The sequence below is a fragment of the Crinia signifera genome, chromosome 9, assembly GCF_055691185.1.
Source record: "Crinia signifera chromosome 9, ASM5569118v1, whole genome shotgun sequence".
Lineage (NCBI taxonomy): Eukaryota > Metazoa > Chordata > Amphibia > Anura > Myobatrachidae > Crinia > Crinia signifera.
In genome coordinates, this window is record NC_139225.1 from 167,441,938 (window position 1) to 167,469,905 (window position 27,968).

The 27,968-nt window shown below is 51.4% G+C and overlaps 2 protein-coding genes across 2 annotated transcripts; one reads left to right on the forward strand and one right to left on the reverse strand.

The window, feature by feature from the left end:
• The first annotated feature begins 683 nt into the window (after positions 1 to 683).
• LOC146036421 (uncharacterized) lies at positions 684 to 26,793 on the forward strand. The gene is made up of 4 exons (XM_083160419.1): positions 684 to 790; positions 13,995 to 14,137; positions 23,326 to 23,465; positions 23,640 to 26,793. The coding sequence occupies exons 2-4, from the start codon at positions 14,011 to 14,013 to the stop codon at positions 24,225 to 24,227; spliced, it is 855 nt and encodes a 284-aa protein (XP_083016545.1). The 5' UTR covers positions 684 to 790; positions 13,995 to 14,010; the 3' UTR covers positions 24,228 to 26,793.
• Positions 24,807 to 27,968, reverse strand: POLR1G (RNA polymerase I subunit G). The gene is made up of 3 exons (XM_083160420.1): positions 27,752 to 27,968; positions 26,864 to 26,990; positions 24,807 to 25,264 (listed from the first exon to the last, which is right to left on the reverse strand). The coding sequence occupies exons 1-3, from the start codon at positions 27,762 to 27,764 to the stop codon at positions 24,856 to 24,858; spliced, it is 549 nt and encodes a 182-aa protein (XP_083016546.1). The 5' UTR covers positions 27,765 to 27,968; the 3' UTR covers positions 24,807 to 24,855.

Sequence of the window (27,968 nt, forward strand, 5' to 3'; positions counted from 1 at the left end):
GCGTATTATACCACAGTACAGTATAGCGCAGCGTCAGTATATTGCAGCGTATTATACCACAGTACAGTATAGGGCAGCGTCAGTATATTGCAGGGTATTACACCACAGTACAGTATAGAGCAGCGTCAGTATATTGCAGCGTATTATACCACAGTACAGTATAGCGCAGCGTCAGTATATTGCAGGGTATTATACCACAGTACAGTACAGGGCAGCGTCAGTATATTGCAGCGTATTATACCACAGTACAGTATAGCGCAGCGTCAGTATATTGCAGGGTATTATACCACAGTACAGTACAGGGCAGCGTCAGTATATTGCAGCGTATTATACCACAGTACAGTATAGCGCAGCGTCAGTATATTGCAGGGTATTATACCACAGTACAGTACAGGGCAGCGTCAGTATATTGCAGCGTATTATACCACAGTACAGTATATGGCAGCGTCAGTATATTGCAGGGTATTATACCACAGTACAGTACAGGGCAGCGTCAGTATATTGCAGCGTATTATACCACAGTACAGTACAGCGCAGCGTCAGTTATTATAAACGTAATACCATCCATGTGAATAAAACTATTATGTAATGCAGCGAGACAGGGAAAATAATAATCTCCTCCAATACAGAGGGGAGGGGCCACAGCCTGGAGGTGTGTGCGGGATGCACAAGGACAGAGGGGAGGGCCTGTGGGCGGGAACTGAGGAGGGGCCACAGACTGGAGGTGTGTGCGGGATGCACAGGGAGAGCAGGCAGACAGCACAAGACAGAAGAGAGAGCTGGACGCCAGGTGAGACATCAGCTAACAGACAGGGGGCACGGGGCAGCTCAACCAACATTACCCAGTGCCATGCACATTACACATAGGAACACTGTAACTACATGTAACGCAGCCGGCACATACATAGCTACAGATATGATGCTGTATGTACCGGCTGCGTTACATGTAGTTACAGTGTTACAGCATCATATCTGTACCTATGTAACACAGCCGGCACATACAGCGTCATATCTGTACCTATGTAACTACATGTAACGCGGCCGGCACATACAGCGTCATATCTGTACCTATGTAACTACATGTAACGCAGCCGGCACATACAGCGTCATATCTGTACCTATGTAACTACATGTAACACAGCCGGCACATACAGCGTCATATCTGTACCTATGTAACTACATGTAACGCAGCCGGCACATACATAGCTACAGATATGACGCTGTATGTACCGACTGCGTTACATGTAGTTACAGTGTTACAGCATCATATCTGTACCTATGTAACTGTATGTAACGCAGCCGGCACATACAGCGTCATATCTGTACCTATGTAACTACATGTAACACAGCCGGCACATACAGCGTCATATCTGTACCTATGTAACTACATGTAACGCAGCCGGCACATACATAGCTACAGATATGACGCTGTATGTACCGACTGCGTTACATGTAGTTACAGCATCATATCTGTACCTATGTAACTGTATGTAACGCAGCCGGCACATACAGCGTCATATCTGTACCTATGTAACTACATGTAACGCAGCCGGCACATACAGCGTCATATCTGTACCTATGTAACTACATGTAACGCAGCCGGCACATACAGCATCATATCTGTACCTATGTAACTGTATGTAACGCAGCCGGCACATACAGCATCATATCTGTACCTATGTAACTACATGTAACACAGCCGGCACATACAGCGTCATATCTGTACCTATGTAACTGTATGTAACACAGCCGGAACATACAGCGTCATATCTGTACCTATGTAACTACATGTAACGCAGCCGGCACATACAGCGTCATATCTGTACCTATGTAACTACATGTAACACAGCCGGCACATACAGCATCATATCTGTACCTATGTAACTATATGTAACGCAGCCGGCACATACAGCATCATATCTGTACCTATGTAACTACATGTAACGCAGCCAGCACATACAGCGTCATATCTGTACCTATGTAACTACATGTAACGCAGCCGGCACATACAGCGTCATATCTGCACCTATGTAACTACATGTAACGCAGCCGGCACATACAGCGTCATATCTGTACCTATGTAACTGTATGTAATACAGCCGGAACATACAGCGTCATATCTGTACCTATGTAACACAGCCGGCACATACAGCGTCATATCTGTACCTATGTAACTACATGTAACGCAGCCGGCACATACAGCGTCATATCTGTACCTATGTAACTTTATGTAATACAGCCGGAACATACAGCGTCATATCTGTACCTATGTAACTACATGTAACACAGCCGGCACATACAGCGTCATATCTGTACCTATGTAACTACATGTAACGGCACATACAGCGTCATATCTGTACCTATGTAACTACATGTAACGCAGCCGGCACATACAGCGTCATATCTGTACCTATGTAACTACATATAACACAGCCGGTACATACAGCATCATATCTGTACCTATGTAACTGTATGTAACACAGCCGGAACATACAGCGTCATATCTGTACCTATGTAACTACATGTAACGCAGCCGGCATATACAGCATCATATCTGTACCTATGTAACACTGTAACTACATGTAACGCAGCCGGCACATACAGCGTCATATCTGTACCTATGTAACTACATGTAACGCAGCCGGCACATACAGCGTCATATCTGTACCTATGTAACACTGTAACTACATGTAACACAGCCGGCACATACAGTGTCATATCTGTACCTATGTAATTACATGTAACGCAGCCGGCACATACAGCGTCATATCTGTACCTATGTAACTACATGTAACGCAGCCGGCACATACAGCATCATATCTGTACCTATGTAACACTGTAACTACATGTAACACAGCCGGCACAAACAGCGTCATATCTGTACCTATGTAACACTGTAACTACATGTAACACAGTCGGCACATACAGCGTCATATCTGTACCTATGTAACACTAACTACATGTAACGCAGCCGGCACATACAGCGTCATATCTGTACCTATTTAACACTGTAACTACATGTAACGCAGCCGGCACATACAGCGTCATATCTGTACCTATGTAAAACTGTAACTACATGTAACGCAGCCGGCACATACAGCGTCATATCTGTACCTATGTAATTACATGTAACGCAGCCGGCACATACAGCGTCATATCTGTACCTATGTAACTACATGTAACACAGCCGGCACATACAGCGTCATATCTGTACCTATGTAACTACACTGTAACTACATGTAACACAGCCGGCACATACAGCGTCATATCTGTACCTATGTAACTACATGTAACGCAGCTGGCACATACAGCATCATATCTGTACCTATGTAACTACATGTAACACACAGACGGCACATACAGCGTCATATCTGTACCTATGTAACGCAGCCGGCACATACAGCGTCATATCTGTACCTATGTAACTACATGTAACACACAGCCGGCACATACAGCGTCATATCTGTACCTATGTAACTACATGTAACGCAGCTGGCACATACAGCATCATATCTGTACCTATGTAACTACATGTAACACACAGCCGGCACATACAGCGTCATATCTGTACCTATGTAACGCAGCCGGCACATACAGCGTCATATCTGTACCTATGTAACTACATGTAACACACAGCCGGCACATACAGCGTCATATCTGTACCTATGTAACTACATGTAACGCAGCCGGAACATACAGCGTCATATCTGTACCTATGTAACTACATGTAACACAGCCGGCACATACAGCATCATATCTGTACCTATGTAACTACATGTAACACAGCTGGCACATACAGCGTCATATCTGTACCTATGTAACTACATGTAACGCGGCCGGCACATACAGCGTCATATCTGTACCTATGTAACTACATGTAACGCAGCCGGCACATACAGCGTCATATCTGTACCTATGTAACTACATGTAACGCAGCCGGCACATACAGCGTCATATCTGTACCTGTGTAACACTGTAACTACATGTAACACAGCCGGCACATACAGCATCATATCTGTACCTATGTGTAACACTGTAACTACATGTAACACAGCCCGCACATACAGCATCATATCTTTACCTATGTAACACTGTAACTACATGTAACACAGCCTGCACATACAGCATCATATCTCTACCTATGTAACACTGTTAACACACGTAACACATACATGTGTGTATGCACATACAACATATAGCCATCTGCACATGTGCATGCAACTATTCTGCCATACAGCATGACACACACATAGCCGGTACAGGAGGCAGCACAGGTGGGAGGGAGCATTGTGTCTCCACGTGTGTTCTGTGTACAGGAGGCGTGCACTCAGTACAGTATGTTACTCACTGCCCCCGGGACAGATACACTCTGTACTGTACATAACGGGGCGGTGACTGCACTGACAGAGGAGGAGGAGGAGGAGGAGGAGGAAGCACAGTACAGCACCACAGACAGGGGAGCGCAGCACAGGTGGGAGGGAGTGTTGTGTCTCCACGTGTGTTCTGTGTACAGGAGGCGTGCACTCAGTACAGTATGTTACTCACTGCCCCCGGGACAGATACACTCTGTACTGTACATACCGGGGCGGTGACTGCACTGACAGAGGAGGAGGAAGCACAGGACAGTGCGACAGACAGGGGGGCGCAGCACAGTGCGACAGACAGGGGGGCGCAGCACAGTGCGACAGACAGGGGGGCGCAGCACAGTGCGACAGACAGGGGGGCGCAGCACAGTGCGACAGACAGGGGGGCGCAGCACAGTGCGACAGACAGGGGGCGCAGCACAGTGCGACAGACAGGGGGGCGCAGCACAGTGCGACAGACAGGGGGGCGCAGCACAGTGCGACAGACAGGGGGCGCAGCACAGTGCGACAGACAGGGGGGCGCAGCACAGTGCGACAGACAGGGGGGCGCAGCACAGTGCGACAGACGGGGGGGGCGCAGCACAGTGCGACAGACGGGGGGGCGCAGCACAGTGCGACAGACAGGGGGGGCGCAGCACAGTGCGACAGACAGGGGGGGCGCAGCACAGTGCGACAGACAGGGGGGGCGCAGCACAGTGCAACAGACAGGGGGGCGCAGCACAGTGCAACAGACAGGGGGGCGCAGCACAGTGCAACAGACAGGGGGGGCGCAGCACAGTGTAACAGACAGGGGGGGCGCAGCACAGTGCAACAGACAGGGGGGGCGCAGCACAGTGCAACAGACAGGGGACGCGCAGCACAGTGCAACAGACAGGGGACGCACAGCACAGTGCAACAGACAGGGGGGACGCACAGCACAGTGCAACAGACAGGGGGGGCGCAGCACAGTGCAACAGACAGGGGGGGCGCAGCACAGTGCAACAGACAGGGGGGCGCAGCACAGTGCAACAGACAGGGGGGCGCAGCACAGTGCAACAGACAGGGGGGGCGCAGCACAGTGCAACAGACAGGGGGGGCACAGCACAGTGCAACAGACAGGGGGGGCGCAGCACAGTGCAACAGACAGGGGGGGCGCAGCACAGTGCAACAGACAGGGGGGCGCAGCACAGTGCAACAGACAGGGGGGGCGCAGCACAGTTCAACAGACAGGGGGGGCGCAGCACAGTGCAACAGACAGGGGGGGCGCAGCACAGTGCAACAGACAGGGGGGCGCAGCACAGTGCAACAGACAGGGGGGGCGCAGCACAGTGCAACAGACAGGGGGGGGCGCAGCACAGTGCAACAGACAGGGGGGGGCGCAGCACAGTGCAACAGACAGGGGGGCGCAGCACAGTGCAACAGACAGGGGGGGCGCAGCACAGTGCAACAGACAGGGGGGGGCGCAGCACAGTGCAACAGACAGGGGGGGCGCAGCACAGTTCAACAGACAGGGGGCACTAAACCTATCACATTCCACTGCTGTTACTATTATGTCATACGTCGTCATATCTGTACCTGTGTGACACTGTCACTAGATGTAACGCAGCCGGCACATACAGCATCATATCTCTACCTATGTAACACTGTAAACACACGTAACACATACATGTGTGTATGCACATACAACATACAGCCATCTGCACATGTGCATGCAACTATTCTGCTATACAGCATGACACACACATAGCTGGTACAGGAGGCAGCACAGGTGGGAGGGAGCATTGTGTCTCCACGTGTGTTCTGTGTACAGGAGGCGTGCACTCAGTACAGTATGTTACTCACTGCCCCCGGGACAGATACACTCTGTACTGTACATACCGGTGTGGTAACTGCACTGACAGAGGAGGAGGAGGAGGAAGCACAGTACAGCACCACAGACAGGGGAGCGCAGCACAGGTGGGAGGGAGCATTGTGTCTCCACGTGTGTTCTGTGTACAGGAGGCGTGCACTCAGTACAGTATGTTACTCACTGCCCCCGGGACAGATACACTCTGTACTGTACATACCGGTGTGGTAACTGCACTGACAGAGGAGGAGGAAGCACAGCACAGGGCCACAGACAGGGGGGGCGCAGCACAGTGCAACAGACAGGGGGGGCGCAGCACAGGTGGGAGGGAGCATTGTGTCTCCACGTGTGTTCTGTGTACAGGAGGCGTGCACTCAGTACAGTATGTTACTCACTGCCCCCGGGACAGATACACTCTGTACTGTACATACCGGTGTGGTAACTGCACTGACAGAGGAGGAGGAGGAGGAAGCACAGTACAGCACCACAGACAGGGGAGCGCAGCACAGGTGGGAGGGAGCATTGTGTCTCCACGTGTGTTCTGTGTACAGGAGGCGTGCACTCAGTACAGTATGTTACTCACTGCCCCCGGGACAGATACACTCTGTACTGTACATACCGGGGTGGTGACTGCACTGACAGAGGAGGAGGAAGCACAGGACAGCGCGACAGACAGGGGAGCGCTGCACAGGTGGGACGGAGCATTATGTCTCCACGTGTGTTCTGTGTACAGGAGGCGTGCACTCAGTACAGTATGTTACTCACTGCCCCCGGGACAGATACACTCTGTACTGTACATACCGGGGCGGTGACTGCACCGACAGAGGAGGAGGAGGAAGCACAGCACAGGGCCACAGACAGGGGAGCGCAGCACAGGGCCACAGACAGGGGAGCGCAGCACAGGGCCACAGACAGGGGAGCGCAGCACAGCGCCACAGACAGGGGAGCGCAGCACAGCGCAACAGACAGGGGAGCGCAGCACAGCGCAACAGACAGGGGAGCGCAGCACAGCGCAACAGACAGGGGAGCGCAGCACAGCGCAACAGACAGGGGAGCGCAGCACAGCGCAACAGACAGGGGAGCGCAGCACAGCGCAACAGACAGGGGAGCGCAGCACAGCGCAACAGACAGGGGAGCGCAGCACAGAGCAACAGACAGGGGAGCGCAGCACAGAGCAACAGACAGGGGGCGCAGCGCCTATCACATTCCACTGCTGTTACTATTATGTCATACATCGTCATAGCTGCACCTGTGTGACACTAACTACATGTAACGCAGCCGGCACATACAGCGTCATATCTGTACATATGTAACACTGTAACTACATGTAACACAGCAGGCACATACAGCATCATATCTGTACCTATGTAACTACATGTAACGCAGCCGGCACATACAGCGTCATATCTGTACCTATGTAACTACATGTAACGCAGCCGGCACATACAGCATCATATCTGTACCTATGTAACTACATGTAACGCAGCCGGCACATACAGCATCATATCTGCACCTATGTAACTACATGTAACGCAGCCGGCGCATACAGCGTCATATCTGTACCTATGTAACACAGTCGGCACATACAGCGTCATATCTGTACCTATGTAACACTGTAACTACATGTAACACAGCCGGCACATACAGCGTCATATCTGTACCTATGCAACACTGTAACTACATGTAACACAGCCGGCACATACAGCGTCATATCTGTACCTATGTAACACAGTCGGCACATACAGCGTCATATCTGTACCTGTGTAACTACATGTAACGCACCCGGCACATACAGCATCATATCTGTACATATGTAACTACATGTAACACAGCCGGCACATACAGCGTCATATCTGTACCTGTGTAACTACATGTAACACAGCCGGCACATACAGCGTCATATCTGCACCTATGTAACTACATGTAACACAGCCGGCACAAACAGCGTCATATCTTTACCTATGTAACTACATGTAACACAGCCGGCACATACAGCGTCATATCTGTACCTATGTAACTACATGTAACACAGCCGGCACATACAGCGTCATATCTGTACCTGTGTAACTACATGTAACACAGCCGGCACATACAGCGTCATATCTGCACCTATGTAACTACATGTAACACAGCCGGCACAAACAGCGTCATATCTTTACCTATGTAACTACATGTAACACAGCCGGCACATACAGCGTCATATCTGTACCTATGTAACTACATGTAACACAGCCGGCACATACAGTGTCATATCTGTACCTGTGTAACTACATGTAACACAGCCGGCACATACAGCGTCATATCTGCACCTATGTAACTACATGTAACACAGCCGGCACAAACAGCGTCATATCTTTACCTATGTAACTACATGTAACACAGCCGGCACATACAGCGTCATATCTGTACCTATGTAACTACATGTAACACAGCCAGCACATACATACTGTGTAACACTGTATGTGCCGGCTGCGTTACATGTAGTTACATGGGTACAGATATGACGCTGTATGTGCCGGCTGCGTTACATAGGTACAGATATGACGCTGTAACGTAGCCGGCACATACAGCGTCATATCTGTACCCATGTAACTACATGTAACGCAGCCGGCACATACAGTGTTACACAGGTACAGATATGACGCTGGTGGGAGGGAGCGTTGTGTCTCTACGTGTGTACAGGAGGCAGCAGGGCAGGGCCGCGGGCAGGGGAGCGCAGGGCAGGGGAGCGCAGGGCAGGGCCGCGGGCAGGGGAGCATGGCGCAGGGCCGCGGGCAGGGGAGCGCGGCGCAGGGCCGCGGGCAGGGGAGCGCGGCGCAGGGCCGCGGGCAGGGGAGCGCGGCGCAGGGCCACAGGCAGGGGAGCACAGCGCAGGCAGGGGAGCGCAGCGCAGGGCCGCAGGCAGGGGAGCGCGGCGCAGGGCCACATTCGTGCTCTCTCACAGTCTTGCCGCTTTCACCTACGCATCATCTCACGCATCAGACCATTCCTCTGCACTGACGCGACCAAAATTCTTATTCACTCTCTTGTCATCTCCCGCCTTGACTACTGCAACATCCTTCTCTCTGGGCTACCTCTCACCCGCCTCGCACCTCTCCAATCCATTCTTATCGCTGCTGCTAGGCTCATCTTCCTCTCCCGCCGCTCTACCTCCACCTCCCCCTCTGTCTATCTCTTCACTGGCTCCCCATTCCTTTCCGAGTTCTCTTTAAACTCCTCACCACCACCTACAAGGCTCTCTCCTCCTCCACCGCTCCTTACCTCTCTTCACTGATCTCTATCCACACTCCCTCCCGTCCTCTTCGCTCCATCGCTGACCGCCGACTGACCACTCACCTAATCACCTCCTCCCACTCCCGTGTCCAAGACTTCTCTCGCACTGCCCCCCTGCACTGGAACAACCTCCCGCCACCCATCAGGCTTTCTGATTCCCTTACCTCCTTCAAGCGCTCCCTCAAAACCCACTTCTTCCGACTAACCTATCCCTCCTCCTAACCTCTTTCGCTCCTCCTATCCTACCTACCCTACCACTCCATTTGTTCCTATCCATTCCTACTTATCCTATTGTTTTTCGTTTGTCCACCCTCCTCCTTTCAGTCTGTAACTCTTATGATTAGGGCCCTCCTTCCTCAAGTACTCACCCTACCTCTTTACCTGACCAGTGCTCCTGCCCTGTTCTGCCCTTCTTCTACTTCATCTTCAGTCTCCTCGACAATTTCCACACCTACTTCAGAACTGATGCTGATTTTAGTTCTACCAGCTATACCCTATTTACGCTGTATTTTATCAACACACCAAGACAGTGAGCGAGGAGCATAGAGCGGTGGGTTAGGATGAGAGCTTACACTCTATAGGGGAGGGACAGACAGACAGGGGTGACACAGAGGAGACAGTGAGCGAGGAGCATAGAGCGGTGGGTTAGGATGAGAGCTTACACTCTATAGGGGAGGGACAGACAGACAGGGGTGACACAGAGGAGACAGTGAGCGAGGAGCATAGAGCGGTGGGTTAGGGTGACAGCTTACACTCTATAGGGGAGGGACAGACAGACAGGGGTGACACAGAGGAGACAGTGAGCGAGGAGCATAGAGCGGTGGGTTAGGATGAGAGCTTACACTCTATAGGGGAGGGACAGACAGACAGGGGTGACACAGAGGAGACAGTGAGCGAGGAGCATAGAGCGGTGGGTTAGGGTGAGAGCTTACACTCTATAGGGGAGGGACAGACAGACAGGGGTGACACAGAGGAGACAGTGAGCGAGGAGCATAGAGCGGTGGGTTAGGGTGACAGCTTACACTCTATAGGGGAGGGACAGACAGACAGGGGTGACACAGAGGAGACAGTGAGCGAGGAGCATAGAGCGGTGGGTTAGGATGAGAGCTTACACTCTATAGGGGAGGGACAGACAGACAGGGGTGACACAGAGGAGGCAGTGAGCGAGGAGCATAGAGCGGTGGGTTAGGATGAGAGCTTACACTCTATAGGGGAGGGACAGACAGACAGGGGTGACACAGAGGAGACAGTGAGCGAGGAGCATAGAGCGGTGGGTTAGGATGAGAGCTTACACTCTATAGGGGAGGGACAGACAGGGGTGACACAGAGGAGACAGTGAGCGAGGAGCATAGAGCGGTGGGTTAGGATGAGAGTTCACACTCTATAGGGGAGGGACAGACAGACAGGGATTACACAGAGGAGACAGTGAGCGAGGAGCATAGAGCGGTGGGTTAGGATGAGAGCTTACACTCTATAGGGGACAGACAGGGGTGACACAGAGGAGACAGTGAGCGAGGAGCATAGAGCGGTGGCTTAGGATGAGAGCTTACACTCTATAGGGGAGGGACAGACAGGAGTGTCACAGGAGACAGTGAGCGAGGAGCATAGAGCGGTGGGTTAGGGTGAGAGCTTACACTCTATAGGGGAGGGACAGACAGACAGGGGTGACACAGAGGAGACAGTGAGCGAGGAGCATAGAGCGGTGGGTTAGGATGAGAGCTTACACTCTATAGGGGAAGGGACAGACAGACAGGGGTGACACAGAGGAGACAGTGAGTGAGGAGCATAGAGCGGTGGGTTAGGATGAGAGCTTACACTCTATAGGGGAAGGGACAGACAGACAGGGGTGACACAGAGGAGACAGTGAGTGAGGAGCATAGAGCGGTGGGTTAGGATGAGAGCTTACACTCTATAGGGGAGGGACAGACAGGGGTGACACAGAGGGGACAGTGAGCGAGGAGCATAGAGCGGTGGGTTAGGATGAGAGCTTACACTGTATAGGGGAGGGACAGACAGGGGTGACACAGAGGAGACAGTGAGCGAGGAGCATAGAGCGGTGGGTTAGGATGAGAGCTTACACTGTATAGGGGAGGGACAGACAGACAGGGGTGACACAGAGGAGGCAGTGAGCGAGGAGCATAGAGCGGTGGGTTAGGATGAGAGCTTACACTCTATAGGGGACAGACAGACAGGGGTGACACAGAGGAGACAGTGAGTGAGGAGCATAAAGCGGTGGGTTAGGATGAGAGCTTACACTCTATAGGGGAGGGACAGACAGGGGTGACACAGAGGAGACAGTGAGCGAGGAGCATAGAGCGGCGGGTTAGGATGAGAGCTTGCACTCTATAGGTTAGGGACAGACAGGGGTGACACAGAGGAGACTGTGAGCGAGGAGCATAGAGCGGTGGGTTAGGATGAGAGCTTACACTCTATAGGGGAGGGACAGACAGACAGGGGTGACACAGAGGAGACAGTGAGTGAGGAGCATAGAGCGGTGGGTTAGGATGAGAGCTTACACTCTATAGGGGAGGGACAGACAGGGGTGACACAGAGGAGACAGTGAGCGAGGAGCATAGAGCGGTGGGTTAGGATGAGAGCTTACACTATAGGGGAGGGACAGACAGACAGGGGTGACACAGAGGAGACAGTGAGCGAGGAGCATAGAGCGGTGGGTTAGGATGACAGCTTACACTCTATAGGGGAGGGACAGACAGGGGTGACACAGAGGAGACAGTGAGCGAGGAGCATAGAGCGGTGGGTTAGGATGACAGCTTACACTCTATAGGGGAGGGACAGACAGGGGTGACACAGAGGAGACAGTGAGCGAGGAGCATAGAGCGGTGGGTTAGGATGAGAGCTTACACTCTATAGGGGAGGAACAGACAGACAGGGGTGACACAGAGGAGACAGTGAGCGAGGAGCATAGAGCGGTGGGTTAGGATGAGAGCTTACACTATAGGGGAGGGACAGACAGGGGTGACACAGAGGAGACAGTGAGCGAGGAGCATAGATGGGGGGGGGGGTTAGGATGAGAGCTTACACTCTATAGGGGAGGGACAGACAGACAGGGGTGACACAGAGGAGGCAGTGAGCGAGGAGCATAGAGCGGTGGGTTAGGATGACAGCTTACACTCTATAGGGGAGGGACAGACAGGGGTGACACAGAGGAGACCGTGAGCGAGGAGCATAGAGCGGTGGGTTAGGATGAGAGCTTACACTCTATAGGGAAGGGACAGACAGACAGGGGTGACACAGAGGAGGCAGTGAGCGAGGAGCATAGAGCGGTGGGTTAGGATGACAGCTTACACTCTATAGGGGAGGGACAGACAGGGGTGACACAGAGGAGACAGTGAGCGAGGAGCATAGAGCGGTGGGTTAGGATGAGAGCTTACACTATAGGGGAGGGACAGACAGACAGGGGTGACACAGAGGAGACAGTGAGCGAGGAGCATAGAGCGGTGGGTTAGGATGAGAGCTTACACTCTATAGGGGAGGGACAGACAGGGGTGACACAGAGGAGACAGTGAGCGAGGAGCATAGAGCGGTGGGTTAGGATGAGAGCTTACACTCTATAGGGGAGGGACAGACAGACAGGGGTGACACAGAGGAGACAGTGAGCGAGGAGCATAGAGCGGTGGGTTAGGATGAGAGCTTACACTCTATAGGGGAGGGACAGACAGACAGGGGTGACACAGAGGAGACAGTGAGCGAGGAGCATAGAGCGGTGGGTTAGGATGAGAGCTTACACTCTATAGGGGAGGGACAGACAGGGGTAACACAGAGGAGACAGTGAGCGAGGAGTATAGAGCGGTGGGTTAGGATGAGAGCTTGCACTCTATAGAGGAGGGACAGACAGGGGTGACACAGAGGAGACAGTGAGCGAGGAGCATAGAGCGGTGGGTTAGGATGAGAGCTTACACTATATAGGGGAGGGACAGACAGACAGGGGTGACACAGAGGAGACAGTGAGTGAGGAGCATAGAGCGGTGGGTTAGGATGAGAGCTTACATTCTATAGGGGAGGGACAGACAGACAGGGGTGACACAGAGGAGGCAGTGAGCGAGGAGCATAGAGCGGTGGGTTAGGATGAGAGCTTACACTATAGGGGAGGGACAGACAGACAGGGGTGACACAGAGGAGACAGTGAGTGAGGAGCATAGAGCGGTGGGTTAGGATGAGAGCTTACACTCTATAGGGGAGGGACAGACAGACAGACAGGGGTGACACAGAGGAGACAGTGAGTGAGGAGCATAGAGCGGTGGGTTAGGATGAGAGCTTACACTCTATAGGGGAGGGACAGACAGACAGGGGTGACACAGAGGAGACAGTGAGTGAGGAGCATAGAGCGGGGGGGGGGGGTTAGGATGAGAGCTTACACTCTATAGGGGAGGGACAGACAGACAGTGAGTGAGGAGCATAGAGCGGGGGGGGGGGGGGGTTAGGATGAGTTAGGTTAACCACTGTGCGCGGCTACGTCTGAATGCAGTTTCTGTGTTCCATCGATTCCTTTCATTGGCGCTGTTTTTCTTTAGATTCCCAGCTGCCAACATGAAATCTCCTCTGCCTGAGGTGGGGGCCACCAGTCCAGTGGAGGAAGGGAGGCACAAAGACTGCGGGAATGAGACGGAGCCCAGCGTGACACAGACGCGGAGTGAGAAGGATTCTGGCTACTCAGGTACCACAGCTGCCCCTGGTACACAGTATATCCCCGTACCATTCCCCACAGCTGCCCCTGGTACACAGTATACCCCCGTACCATGCCCCACAGCTGCCCCTGATACACAGTATACCCCCGTACCATTCCCCACAGCTGCCCCTGATACACAGTATACCCCGTAATATTCCCCACAGCTGCCCCTGGTACACAGTATACCCCGTACCATTCACCACAGCTGCCCCTGGTACACAGTATACCCCGTACCATTCACCTCAGCTGCCCCTTAAACACAGTATACCCCCGTACCATTCCCCACAGCTGCCCCTTAAACACAGTATACCCCCGTACCATTCCCCACAGCTGCCCCTTAAACACAGTATACCCCGTACCATTCCCCACAGCTGCCCCTGATACACAGTATACCCCGTACCATTCCCCACAGCTGCCCCTGATACACAGTATACCCCGTACCATTCCCCACAGCTGCCCCTGATACACAGTATACCCCCGTACCATTCCCCACAGCTGCCCGTGATACACAGTATACCCCGTACCATTCCCCACAGCTGCCCCTGATACACAGTATACCCCGTACCATTCCCCACAGCTGCCCCTGATACACAGTATACCCCGTACCATTCCCCACAGCTGCCCCTGATACACAGTATACCCCCGTACCATTCCCCACAGCTGCCCCTGATACACAGTATACCCCCGTACCATTCCCCACAGCTGCCCCTGATACACAGTATACCCCCGTACCATTCCCCACAGCTGCCCCTGGTACACAGTATACCCCCGTACCATTCCCCACAGCTGCCCCTGGTACACAGTATACCCCCGTACCATTCCCCACAGCTGCCCCTGATACACAGTATACCCCCGTACCATTCCCCACAGCTGCCCCTGGTACACAGTATACCCCCGTACCATTCCCCACAGCTGCCCCTGATACACAGTATACCCCGTACCATTCCCCACAGCTGCCCCTGATACACAGTATACCCCGTACCATTCCCCACAGCTGCCCCTGATACACAGTATACCCCATAATATTCCCCACTGCTGCCCCTGATACACAGTATACCCCATAATATTCCCCACAGCTGCCCCTGGTACACAGTATACCCCATACCATTCCCCACAGCTGCCCCTGATACACAGTATACCCCATACCATTCCCCACAGCTGCCCCTGATACACAGTATACCCCGTACCATTCCCCACAGCTGCCCCTGATACACAGTATACCCCATAATATTCCCCACAGCTGCCCCTGATACACAGTATACCCCATAATATTCCCCACAGCTGCCCCTGGTACACAGTATACCCCATACCATTCCCCACAGCTGCCCCTGATACACAGTATACCCCATACCATTCCCCACAGCTGCCCCTGATACACAGTATACCCCATACCATTCCCCACAGCTGCCCCTGATACACAGTATACCCCATACCATTCCCCACAACTGCCCCTAAAACACAGTATACCCCATACCATTCCCCACAGCTGCCCCTGATACACAGTATACCCCCGTACCATTCCCCACAGCTGCCCCTGATACACAGTATACCCCCGTACCATTCCCCACAGCTGCCCCTGATACACAGTATACCCCCCTGCCATTCCCCACAGCTGCTCCCAGTATACTACCAAGCATCATGTTAGGGCCCTGTCAGAATAACGCACCACACACATACATTGAAGCAACAATATTCATGTAGGAAAATAAATAGTATACGGCATACTGTAGGGGCAGGGGAGGCCAACCCAAATCATCAAGTGATGCATTCATTACTTACTGGACACATAATAAAAGATCCAAAGATGGAGCAAATGACTTCACTTGTGATTCTGTGCTCTACCTGTGGATCTTTTACTATGCATCAGTGAGTAATGATTACACCTGCTAGGTAGTCTGGAAAGCTACCGCCATAATCGCAAGCACCTCAGTACACTACCACCCCCCATATCTAATCCTCCACTACTAAAATCTGCACTACCACCCCCATCATTTCCTAATACTCCACTACTAACAGCTACAATACCACCCCATTATCTCCTATGTCTAATTCTCCACTACCACCCTCATCATCTCCTATGTCTAATCCTCCACTATAAACATCTACACTACCATCCCCATCATCACCCATGGTTACAGTGGGCTATGAGGAAAGGCTAGCCAGGTTAGGGGTGGTTACAGTGGGCTATGAGGAAAGGCTAGCCAGGTTAGGGGTGGTTACATTGGGCTATGAGGAAAGGCTAGCCAGGTTAGGTGTGGTTACATTGGACTATGAGGATAGGCTAGCCAGGTTAGGGGTGGTTACAGTGGGTTATGGGGAAATGCTAGCCAGGTTAGGGGTGGTTACAGTGGGCTATGGGGAAAGGCTAGCCAGGTTAGGGGTGGCTACATTGGGCTATGGGGAAAGGCTAGCTAGGTTAGGGGTGGTTACATTGGGCTATGAGGAAAGGCTAGCCAGGTTATGTGGGGTTACATTGGGCTATGGGGAAAGGCTAGCCAGGTTATGTGGGGTTACATTGGGCTATGAGGAAAGGCTAGCCAGGTTAGGGGTGGTTACATTGGGGTATGAGGAAAGGCTAGCCAGGTAAGGTGTGGTTACATTGTGCTATGAGGAATGGCTAGCCAGGTTAGGGATGGTTACATTGGGCTATGAGGAAAGGCTAGCCAGGTTAGGGATGGTTACATTGGGCTATGAGGAAAGGCTAGCCAGGTTAGGGATGGTTACATTGGGCTATGAGGAAAGGCTAGCCAGGTTAGGGATGGTTACATTGGGATATGAGGAAAGGCTAGCCAGGTTAGCTACAGTTACATTGGGCTATAAGGAAAGGCTAGCCAGGTTAGGGATGGTTACATTGGGCTATGAGGAAAGGCTAGCCAGGTTAGGGATGGTTACATTGGGATATGAGGAAAGGCTAGCCAGGTTATGTGGGGTTACATTGGGCTATGGGGAAAGGCTAGCCAGGTTAGGGATGGTTACATTGGGCTATGAGGAAAGGCTAGCCAGGTTAGGGATGGTTACATTGGGCTATGAGGAAAGGCTGGCCAGGTTAGGGATGGTTACATTGGGCTATGAGGAAAGGCTAGCCAGGTTAGGGGTGGTTACATTGGGATATGAGGAAAGACTAGCCAGGTTAGGGATGGTTACATTGGGCTATGAGGAAAGGCTAGCCAGGTTAGGGATGGTTACATTGGGCTATGAGGAATGGCTAGCCAGGTTAGGTATGGTTACATTGGGCTATGAGGAAAGGCTAGCCAGATTAGGGGTGGCTACATTGGGCTATGGGGAAAGGCTAGCCAGGTTAGGGGTGGCTACATTGGGCTATGGGGAAAGGCTAGCCAGGTTAGGGGTGGCTACATTGGGCTATGGGGAAAGGCTAGCTAGGTTAGGGGTGGTTACATTGGGCTATGAGGAAAGGCTAGCCAGGTTATGTGGGGTTACATTGGGCTATGGGGAAAGACTAGCCAGGTTAGGTGTGGTTACAGTGGGCTATGGGGAAAGGCTAGCCAGGTTAGGGGTGGCTACATTGGGCTATGGGGAAAGGCTAGCTAGGTTAGGGGTGGTTACATTGGGCTATGAGGAAAGGCTAGCCAGGTTATGTGGGGTTACATTGGGCTATGGGGAAAGGCTAGCCAGGTTATGTGGGGTTACATTGGGCTATGAGGAAAGGCTAGCCAGGTTATGTGGGGTTACATTGGGCTATGAGGAAAGGCTAGCCAGGTTAGGTACAGTTACATTGGGCTATGAGGAAAGGCTAGCCAGGTTAGGTACAGTTACATTGGGCTATGAGGAAAGGCTAGCCAGGTTAGGGATGGTTACATTGGGCTATGAGGAAAGGCTAGCCAGGTTAGGGATGGTTACATTGGGCTATGAGGAAAGGCTAGCCAGGTTATGTGGGGTTACATTGGGCTATGGGGAAAGGCTAGCCAGGTTAGGGATGGTTACATTGGGCTATGAGGAAAGGCTAGCCAGGTTAGGGATGGTTACATTGGGCTATGCGGAAAGACTAGCCAGGTTAGGTATGATTACATTGGGCTATGAGGAAAGGCTACCCAGGTTAGGGATGGTTACATTGGGCTATGAGGAAAGGCTAGCCAGGTTAGGGATGGTTACATTGGGCTATGAGGAAAGGCTATCCAGGTTAGGTGTGGTTACAGTGGGCTATGGGGAAAGGCTAGCCAGGTTAGGGGTGGCTACATTGGGCTATGAGGATAGGCTAGCTAGGTTAGATGTGGTTACATTGGGATATGAGGAATGGCTAGCCAGGTTAGGGGTGGTTACATTGGGATATGAGGAAAGGCTAGCCAGGTTAGGTGTGGTTACATTGGGCTATGAGGAAAGGCTAGCCAGGTTAGGGGTGGTTACAGTGGGCTATGGGGAAAGGCTAGCCAGGTTAGGGGTGGCTACATTGGGCTATGGGGAAAGGCTAGCTAGGTTAGGGGTGGTTACATTGGGCTATGAGGAAAGGCTAGCCAGGTTAGGTGGGGTTACATTGGGCTATGAGGAAAGGCTAGCCAGGTTATGTGGGGTTACATTGGGCTATGAGGAAAGGCTAGCCAGGTTAGGGGTGGTTACATTGGGGTATGAGGAAAGGCTAGCCAGGTTAGGTGTGGTTACATTGTGCTATGAGGAATGGCTAGCCAGGTTAGGTGTGGTTACATTGGGCTATGAGGAAAGGCTAGCCAGGTTAGGTACAGTTACATTGGGCTATGAGGAAAGGCTAGCCAGGTTAGGGTACAGTTACATTGGGCTATGAGGAAAGGCTAGCCAGGTTAGGGATGGTTACATTGGGCTATGAGGAAAGGCTAGCCAGGTTAGGGATGGTTACATTTTGATATGAGGAAAGGCTAGCCAGGTTATGTGGGGATACATTGGGCTATGGGGAAAGGCTAGCCAGGTTAGGGATGGTTACATTGGGCTATGAGGAAAGGCTAGCCAGGTTAGGGATGGTTACATTGGGATATGAGGAAAGGCTAGCCAGGTTAGGGATGGTTACATTGGGCTATGAGGAAAGACTAGCCAGGTTAGGTATGGTTACATTGGGCTATGAGGAAAGGCTAGCCAGGTTAGGGATGGTTACATTGGGCTAGTAGTAGTAGTAGTACGTTTATTTATAAGGCGCCGCAAAGTGTCCGCAGCGCCGTACATAGCAAACAAAAAAAAAACAAATTACAAGGTAACATACAGGGTGTGTTGAAAGATACAGTATAAATAGGGGTATAGCTGGTAGAACTAAAATCAGCATCAGTTCAGAAGTAGGTGTCAAAATTGTCAAGGAGACTGAAGATGAAGTAGAGGAAGGGAAGAAAGCTATGAGGAAAGACTAGCCAGGTTAGGTATGGTTACATTAGGCTATGAGGAAAGGCTAGCCAGGTTAGGGATGGTTACATTGGGCTATGAGGAAAGGCTAGCCAGGTTAGGTGTGGTTACAGTGGGCTATGGGGAAAGGCTAGCCAGGTTAGGGGTGGTTACATTGGGATATGAGGAAAGGCTAGCCAGGTTATGTGGGGTTACATTGGGCTATGGGGGAAGGCTAGCCAGGTTATGTGGGGTTACATTGGGCTATGAGGAAAGGCTAGCCAGGTTATGTGGGGTTACATTGGGCTATGAGGAAAGGCTAGCCAGGTTAGGTACAGTTACATTGGGCTATGAGGAAAGGCTAGCCAGGTTAGGGATGGTTACATTGGGCTATGAGGAAAGGCTAGCCAGGTTAGGGATGGTTACATTGGGATATGAGGAAAGGCTAGCCAGGTTATGTGGGGTTACATTGGGCTATGGGGAAAGGCTAGCCAGGTTAGGGATGGTTACATTGGGCTATGAGGATAGGCTAGCTAGGTTAGATGTGGTTACATTGGGATATGAGGAATGGCTAGCCAGGTTAGGGGTGGTTACATTGGGATATGAGGAAAGGCTAGCCAGGTTAGGTGTGGTTACATTGGGCTATGAGGAAAGGCTAGCCAGGTTAGGGGTGGTTACAGTGGGCTATGGGGAAAGGCTAGCCAGGTTAGGGGTGGCTACATTGGGCTATGGGGAAAGGCTAGCTAGGTTAGGGGTGGTTACATTGGGCTATGAGGAAAGGCTAGCCAGGTTAGGTGGGGTTACATTGGGCTATGGGGAAAGGCTAGCCAGGTTATGTGGGGTTACATTGGGCTATGAGGAAAGGCTAGCCAGGTTAGGGGTGGTTACATTGGGGTATGAGGAAAGGCTAGCCAGGTTAGGTGTGGTTACATTGTGCTATGAGGAATGGCTAGCCAGGTTAGGTGTGGTTACATTGGGCTATGAGGAAAGGCTAGCCAGGTTAGGTACAGTTACATTGGGCTATGAGGAAAGGCTAGCCAGGTTAGGGTACAGTTACATTGGGCTATGAGGAAAGGCTAGCCAGGTTAGGGATGGTTACATTGGGCTATGAGGAAAGGCTAGCCAGGTTAGGGATGGTTACATTGGGATATGAGGAAAGGCTAGCCAGGTTAGGGGTGGTTACATTGGGATATGAGGAAAGACTAGCCAGGTTAGGGATGGTTACATTGGGCTATGAGGAAAGACTAGCCAGGTTAGGGATGGTTACATTGGGATATGAGGAAAGGCTAGCCAGGTTAGGGGTGGTTACATTGGGATATGAGGAAAGACTAGCCAGGTTAGGGATGGTTACATTGGGCTATGAGGAAAGACTAGCCAGGTTAGGTATGGTTACATTGGGCTATGAGGAAAGGCTAGCCAGGTTAGGGATGGTTACATTGGGCTAGTAGTAGTAGTAGTACGTTTATTTATAAGGCGCCGCAAAGTGTCCGCAGCGCCGTACATAGCAAACAAAAAAAAAAAAAAAAATTACAAGGTAACATACAGGGTGTGTTGAAAGATACAGTATAAATAGGGGTATAGCTGGTAGAACTAAAATCAGCATCAGTTCAGAAGTAGGTGTCAAAATTGTCAAGGAGACTGAAGATGAAGTAGAGGAAGGGAAGAAAGCTATGAGGAAAGACTAGCCAGGTTAGGTATGGTTACATTAGGCTATGAGGAAAGGCTAGCCAGGTTAGGTATGGTTACATTAGGCTATGAGGAAAGGCTAGCCAGGTTAGGGGTGGTTACAGTGGGCTATGAGGAAAGGCTAGCCAGGTTAGGGGTGGTTACAGTGGGCTATGGGGAAAGGCTAGCCAGGTTAGGGGTGGCTACATTGGGCTATGGGGAAAGGCTAGCTAGGTTAGGGGTGGTTACATTGGGCTATGAGGAAAGGCTAGCCAGGTTATGTGGGGTTACATTGGGCTATGGGGGAAGGCTAGCCAGGTTATGTGGGGTTACATTGGGCTATGAGGAAAGGCTAGCCAGGTTATGTGGGGTTACATTGGGCTATGAGGAAAGGCTAGCCAGGTTAGGTACAGTTACATTGGGCTATGAGGAAAGGCTAGCCAGGTTAGGGATGGTTACATTGGGCTATGAGGAAAGGCTAGCCAGGTTAGGGATGGTTACATTGGGATATGAGGAAAGGCTAGCCAGGTTATGTGGGGTTACATTGGGCTATGGGGAAAGGCTAGCCAGGTTAGGGATGGTTACATTGGGCTATGAGGAAAGGCTAGCCAGGTTAGGGATGGTTACATTGGGCTATGAGGAAAGGCTAGCCAGGTTAGGGGTGGTTACATTGGGATATGAGGAAAGACTAGCCAGGTTAGGGATGGTTACATTGGGCTATGAGGAAAGGCTATCCAGGTTAGGTGTGGTTACAGTGGGCTATGGGGAAAGGCTAGCCAGGTTAGGGGTGGTTACATTGGGCTATGAGGATAGGCTAGCCAGGTTAGGGGTGGTTACATTGGGATATGTGGAAAGGCTAGCCAGGTTAGGGAGGTTTACATTGGGCTATGAGGAAAGGCTAGCCAGGTTAGATGTGGTTACATTGGGATATGAGGAATGGCTATCCAGGTTAGATGTGGTTACATTGGGATATGAGGAATGGCTAGCCAGGTTAGGGATGGTTACATTGGGCTATGAGGAAAGGCTAGCCAGGTTAGATGTGGTTACATTGGGATATGAGGAATGGCTATCCAGGTTAGATGTGGTTACATTGGGATATGAGGAATGGCTAGCCAGGTTAGGGATGGTTACATTGGGATATGAGGAAAGGCTAGCCAGGTTATGTGGGGTTACATTGGGCTATGGGGAAAGGCTAGCCAGGTTAGGGATGGTTACATTGGGCTATGAGGAAAGGCTAGCTAGGTTAGGGGTGGTTACATTGGGCTATGGGGAAAGGCTAGCCAGGTTAGGGATGGTTACATTGGGATATGAGGAAAGGCTAGCCAGGTTAGGGGTGGTTACATTGGGATATGAGGAAAGACTAGCCAGGTTAGTGATGGTTACATTGGGCTATGAGGAAAGGCTAGCCAGGTTAGGTATGGCTACATTGGGCTATGAGGAAAGGCTATCCAGGTTAGGGATGGTTACATTGGGCTATGAGGAACGGCTAGCCAGGTTAGGGATGGTTACATTGGGCTATGAGGAAAGGCTAGCCAGGTTAGGTGTGGTTACATTGGGCTATGAGGAAAAGCTAACCAGGTTAGGTGTGGTTACATTGGGCTATGAGGAAAAGCTAGCCAGGTTAGGTGTGGTTACATTGGGTTATGGGGAAAGGCTAGCCAGGTTAGGTATGGTTACATTGGGCTATGAGGATAGGCTAGCCAGGTTAGGTATGGCTACATTGGGCTATGAGGAAAGGCTAGCCAGGTTAGCAGTGGTTACATTGGGCTATGAGAAAAGGCTAGCCAGGTTAGGGGTGGCTACATTGGGCTATGAGGATAGGCTAGCCAGGTTAGCAGTGGTTACATTGGGCTATGAGAAAAGGCTAGCCAGGTTAGCGGTGGTTACATTGGGCTATGAGAAAAGGCTAGCTAGGTTAGCAGTGGTTACATTGGGCTATGAGGATAGGCTAGCTAGGTTAGCAGTGGTTACATTGGGCTATGAGGAAAGGCTAGCTAGGTTAGCGGTGGTTACATTGGGCTATGAGAAAAGGCTAGCTAGGTTAGCAGTGGTTACATTGGGCTATGAGGATAGGCTAGCCAGGTTAGCAGTGGTTACATTGGGATGAGTATTTTCTGCATAAGAAGTGAATAGTGGCCTTTGCGCTGCAGACTGCCCAATACACCAAGTACAGTACAACGTACCCCAACCCCCCCCTCTGTCCTGTTCTGTTACAGGAAGCAGCTCAGAGAGCATCAGTTCTGAGGAGACGCCGCTTCCAACAACGTCCAGTGCCCCAGAAGACACCGAGACCACGGCACTGGCACAAGCGCCATACACCCCGATTTACTTCCTGCAGAATGTGGTCCTGAAGCAGGTGAGCGATAATACAGCGGTAGTCAGGCAATGTGAGGTCACTACAGGGGGTGTACAGAGGTGGCACACTCCGACACGCCCTACTGTTAGACTATTGCTGGTGCATTATAATGAGACCCATCAGATCCCATTTCAAAACTATGGATTATAAAATCTTAATTCTCTTTTTTTGTAGCCCCGGATCATTCTCCTACAGACACCGCTGTGTCGCCATCGCAAACGGCCATCCTCCGACTCCTACCTTCCAATCCTGCGCTCTTACCCAAAGATCGCTCCCCGTATTGTCCCTCCACACACATCTCCCCCAAGTTCAGCTGCTGTAAGTCCCGCTCCTCTGTCATGCAAACAGGCTACTGCTGCGCTCCTGGAGGTGTCACTGCGCTCTCTAGCGCTGCTGCGCCGGACACGGGAGACACAGCGATCTATTCGTGAGCTGAGAGCACACACTATGTTATACCAACGAGCTCTAAACGGTGAGGAGGGGGCATGGGAGCGACTTCAGAGAGCAATGGAAATGAGTGGAAGTTACCGGAAACGGCCCCCCTTACCCGACAGCGATGGATCATCGTCCAGCTCAGGGACCTCATCGGATGACAGTGAGACCTCGGCTAGTGGCACCACGCTATCGTTAGAGGAGATAATACCATCACCAGAGGATGAAGACACACAGAAAGAGGAAGAGATGACATCAGTGAAATCTGTGATGTCACCAGAGGCTGGAACGTCCGAAGATGGAGAAGATGGGGAAGAATGCAGCGTATGAGGGCGCGTGGTGACATCACCTCTGACAGCATTGAATGTAACCTCTCTCTGTGGCAGCGCTGTGGGCTGGGCCCCAACACAATTTTTATATATGAAATGTTTCACAAAAAAAAGACAAAATTTTCTAAGTAATTTTTGCTTACAACAAAATATTTTTCTCTCTAGAAGTCAGAAGAACACAGCGGGAAACCGTCCATTCCTGCCCAGTTATTGCTGACTCACTGCTGTAGACATTAGTGCAATCTATTTATACCATACCACAACACGACCTGGATTTGGCAAACACTTGTCTGTTTACTGATCATTAAGCACACCCAGGTCTCTATGCAGCACAATGACGACACACAGTGGACACTGTGGGTATTGCAGTTCAGTGTTATTTGTGCAGCTCAATAATGACACACAGTGGACACTGGGTATTGTAGTTCGGTGTTATCTGTGCAGCACAATGACGACCCAGAGTGGGTATTGCAGTTCGGTGTTATATGTGCAGCACAATGACGACACACAGTGGACACTCTGGGTATTGCAGTTGGGTATAAATCTATGCCGCACAATAATGACACAGTGGACACTCATCTCGTAACAGCATTTCTATTTACGGTCCTTTATTTGCACTTAGCCCCATGTTACAGGTCCATATGTAGCGCTTCCTCCTGCTTGCGTTTTCTGGCTTTCTTTTTCTTCTTGGTACTACCGGACCACTGAGAGAGCCCTACAATGTCCTGGGTGACTTGTGGGGCAACAGCTCCGAATGGGGAATATCGCTGCTTTAGTCCCTGAGGAATGAGTAGGGGGGGGATATCTGGAATACTGTTTAGGGCTGTGTGGTCCCCATGAGCCTCTGCCAGGGTTATTATACCCTGGAACGGTGGGGCACATACCAGGCTACCTGCAGAGGGCTCTGGAGGGCATAGCAAGGTGCGGAATGGGCTGTTGTTGCAGGGGGAAGACATAACGTGGTAATATTTCTTCATGCCGTTAACTTTCATCTTCTGCATCTTGTACCCAGACAGCGGGAGACGATGAGAGCTGAAGCTGGTAAAACATACATTACACAACTATATACTGATCAGTAGCCAATGGACACATCGCAGACCCCCAATATCCCTGGGAAGTGGCAGCATGCAATACACACAGGGCCTGAGGCACATCAGGAGTAGGGGCCATGTGCACACCGCAGGGGGGGGGGGGGCAGCAGAGAGAATGGGGTGTGGGGGTCATGTATTAGCTGCATTCTAAACTGTGTAAAGACAAAGCTGCCCAGTATATGCTTCATGCAAAAGCTGCCAGTCCCCTTCTCTATGAGCATGCAGATGTGCAGTTATGGGTAACGGAGTTTTCCTACGCACAGCAGACTTCCTGTCTCTATGACATCACAGCCTATTTATATCTGTCAGCATTAACTGAAACACATGTAAACCAATAGTTATTTAGTGTCACAGTGCTGGCCTCCATATTGTAGGGTGGACTCATATTTATTTATTATTATGAATTAGGTTTAGTCTAATCATTTCCTAAGAATGGGAATCAATATCATCACTAGTGGTAAAGGGGGGAATGGGACCAAATGCCTCCAATCAACTAATTACCTGACCTAACGTGGGGATGGAAATGCTCAGGCAAGGTAACCCCATCCAGGGTGTCCCCTGCTGTGGCCTTAGGAGCCCAGAGCTGGTTGTACAGAATACAGAGGACCATCACTCTGAGGGATGGCATGGTAACACTACACGTACGCGCGGGGGGGGGGGGACTGTTACACGCGCACACGGGAGTAGTGCCAACATGCACGCACACACGGAAGTGGCCCTAACACACACACACAGAACACACGGGAGTGGCGTAACACGCGCACACACACCCGGGAGTGGTGCTAATACGCGCACACACACACGCGGGAGTGGCGCTAACACACACACACAGAACGCATGGGAGTGGTGGTAACACTACACGTACACATGGGGGGCTAACACTACACGTACGCGCGGATGGGGACTGTTACACGTGCACACGGGAGTAGTGCCAACATGCACACACGGAAGTGGCGCTAACACGCACACACAGAACGCACGGGAGTGGCGTAACACGCGCACACACACACGCGGGAGTGGTGCTAATACGCGCACACACACGCGGGAGTGGCGCTAACACACACACACAGAACGCATGGGAGTGGTAGTAACACTACATGTACACAAGGATCGCTAACACTACACGTACACACGGGTGGGGGGGATGGTAACACTACACGTTGACGCAGGGGAGGGGCGACTAACACTACACTTGTCTGTACAAAGGAGACGTCTACATTACACTTTCATTTAATCTATGATTCCTTTTTTTATATTTCCAATTGTTTATTTGTTCTAAGCTCTGATTTCAGAGACACAGACACTAATCTAGGAATAATAGGGTGACCTATAGGCCAGCAAGTTAGATCTGATGTAAGGAAAGCAGAGAAGGTGAACTCACTGCCCTCTAGTATCACAAACATGACCTAAACAAGACCGATAATATATAGTAGCTGGATATGCTGGATATGCTGGAGGTGCTGGAGGTGCTGAAGACCCCCCCCCCCCCCCGCGCCGTAATGTCCGGGGAACAGATGCCAATAGTGATGTATGCTGCTTCACTTACCTCTCCGGGGTAAAGTCTGACGGTGCCTTAATGAGCCAGACTTCTGTGTTCGTATCCGACGTCACAGACCCCTGACATTCAGCCACTGCTTCAAAGCTGGAAGGGCACTGAAAGCTGCGCTTCTCACCTGGGGAAAGACGAACCATGCAAATAACCATACTTCGCCCATGGGGAGGAAACACCCACCCAGAATACAAGAGGGGGTCACCCTGCCCTCATTACCAGGCAGCCATGGGAGAGGAAAAACCTGCCCACACACACAAAAAGGGGGTGATACATGTCCCTCGCCTTCCCCACACAGGGGCAGTTCATATCGTCACGTGGAAACTACAGGGAGCAGGTATACCCAGTGACCACAGTGTGAGAAGTATTGCTTTAGCGCTGTTGGTGAGACTTGTGTTATGGAGTCTGCTGGTGCCCATCCGCTGTCATATAATGACTGACGCCACTTGTAAAGTGCAGTGAATCTGTGGAGATCCCCCACCAATCGGAATCGTGCGTTACTCCCATCAGGGGGGATTAGGAGTGTGGCGACTCTCTGACTGGGTGCAATGGCATCACTGAGCCGTACTGTGATCTATGAACCACTGTTAGTTACCATGTGGCACCAGATCTAACGTCTACCACTCTGGGATATGAAGAGGATCATTCTGTTGTAACCCACAGGGGAGCAGACGGGCCCCAGAGGGCCACACTGTGTATACATCACACATACACAATACACGCTAACAGAGCCATGCAACATAGATCACATACATAGAAGAGGGAGGGCTAGCACACTATATATTATACATACATAGGACATTATAACACAACAGGACAATACAAACACACAATGTGACTGTAATCGCAAATTCCACACATGAAGCCCGGGCGCCGCCATCTTACCCGCACGTGCCATCTCGGTCTCTGCGTCACTTCCGGTGCGTGCGTAACTAGAGGAGCGATGGAAAAGCTTTGTCAGTAACAAGTGTCCTCAGCGCAGGTGGCGGCCATTTTGTGAAAGCCAGACACAGCCTAAGTTCCCGTTTCCTCTCCCTCTGGGAGAAAATGCTCTGCTACCTCCCAACTTCACCAGTTCCGCAGGCGCGCCGAAATTTTCGGG

Excerpts from the sequence above, each read along its gene's own strand:
- LOC146036421 (XM_083160419.1), top strand. The coding sequence starts at position 14,011 with ATGAAATCTCCTCTGCCTGAGGTGGGGGCCACCAGTCCAGTGGAGGAA. Across the intron at positions 14,138-23,325 it reads GAAGGATTCTGGCTACTCAG|GAAGCAGCTCAGAGAGCATC; the intron begins GTACCACAGCTG and ends GTTCTGTTACAG. Across the intron at positions 23,466-23,639 it reads AGAATGTGGTCCTGAAGCAG|CCCCGGATCATTCTCCTACA; the intron begins GTGAGCGATAAT and ends CTTTTTTTGTAG.
- POLR1G (XM_083160420.1), bottom strand. Across the intron at positions 25,265-26,863 it reads TCAGACTTTACCCCGGAGAG|CTTCAGCTCTCATCGTCTCC; the intron begins GTAAGTGAAGCA and ends ATGTTTTACCAG.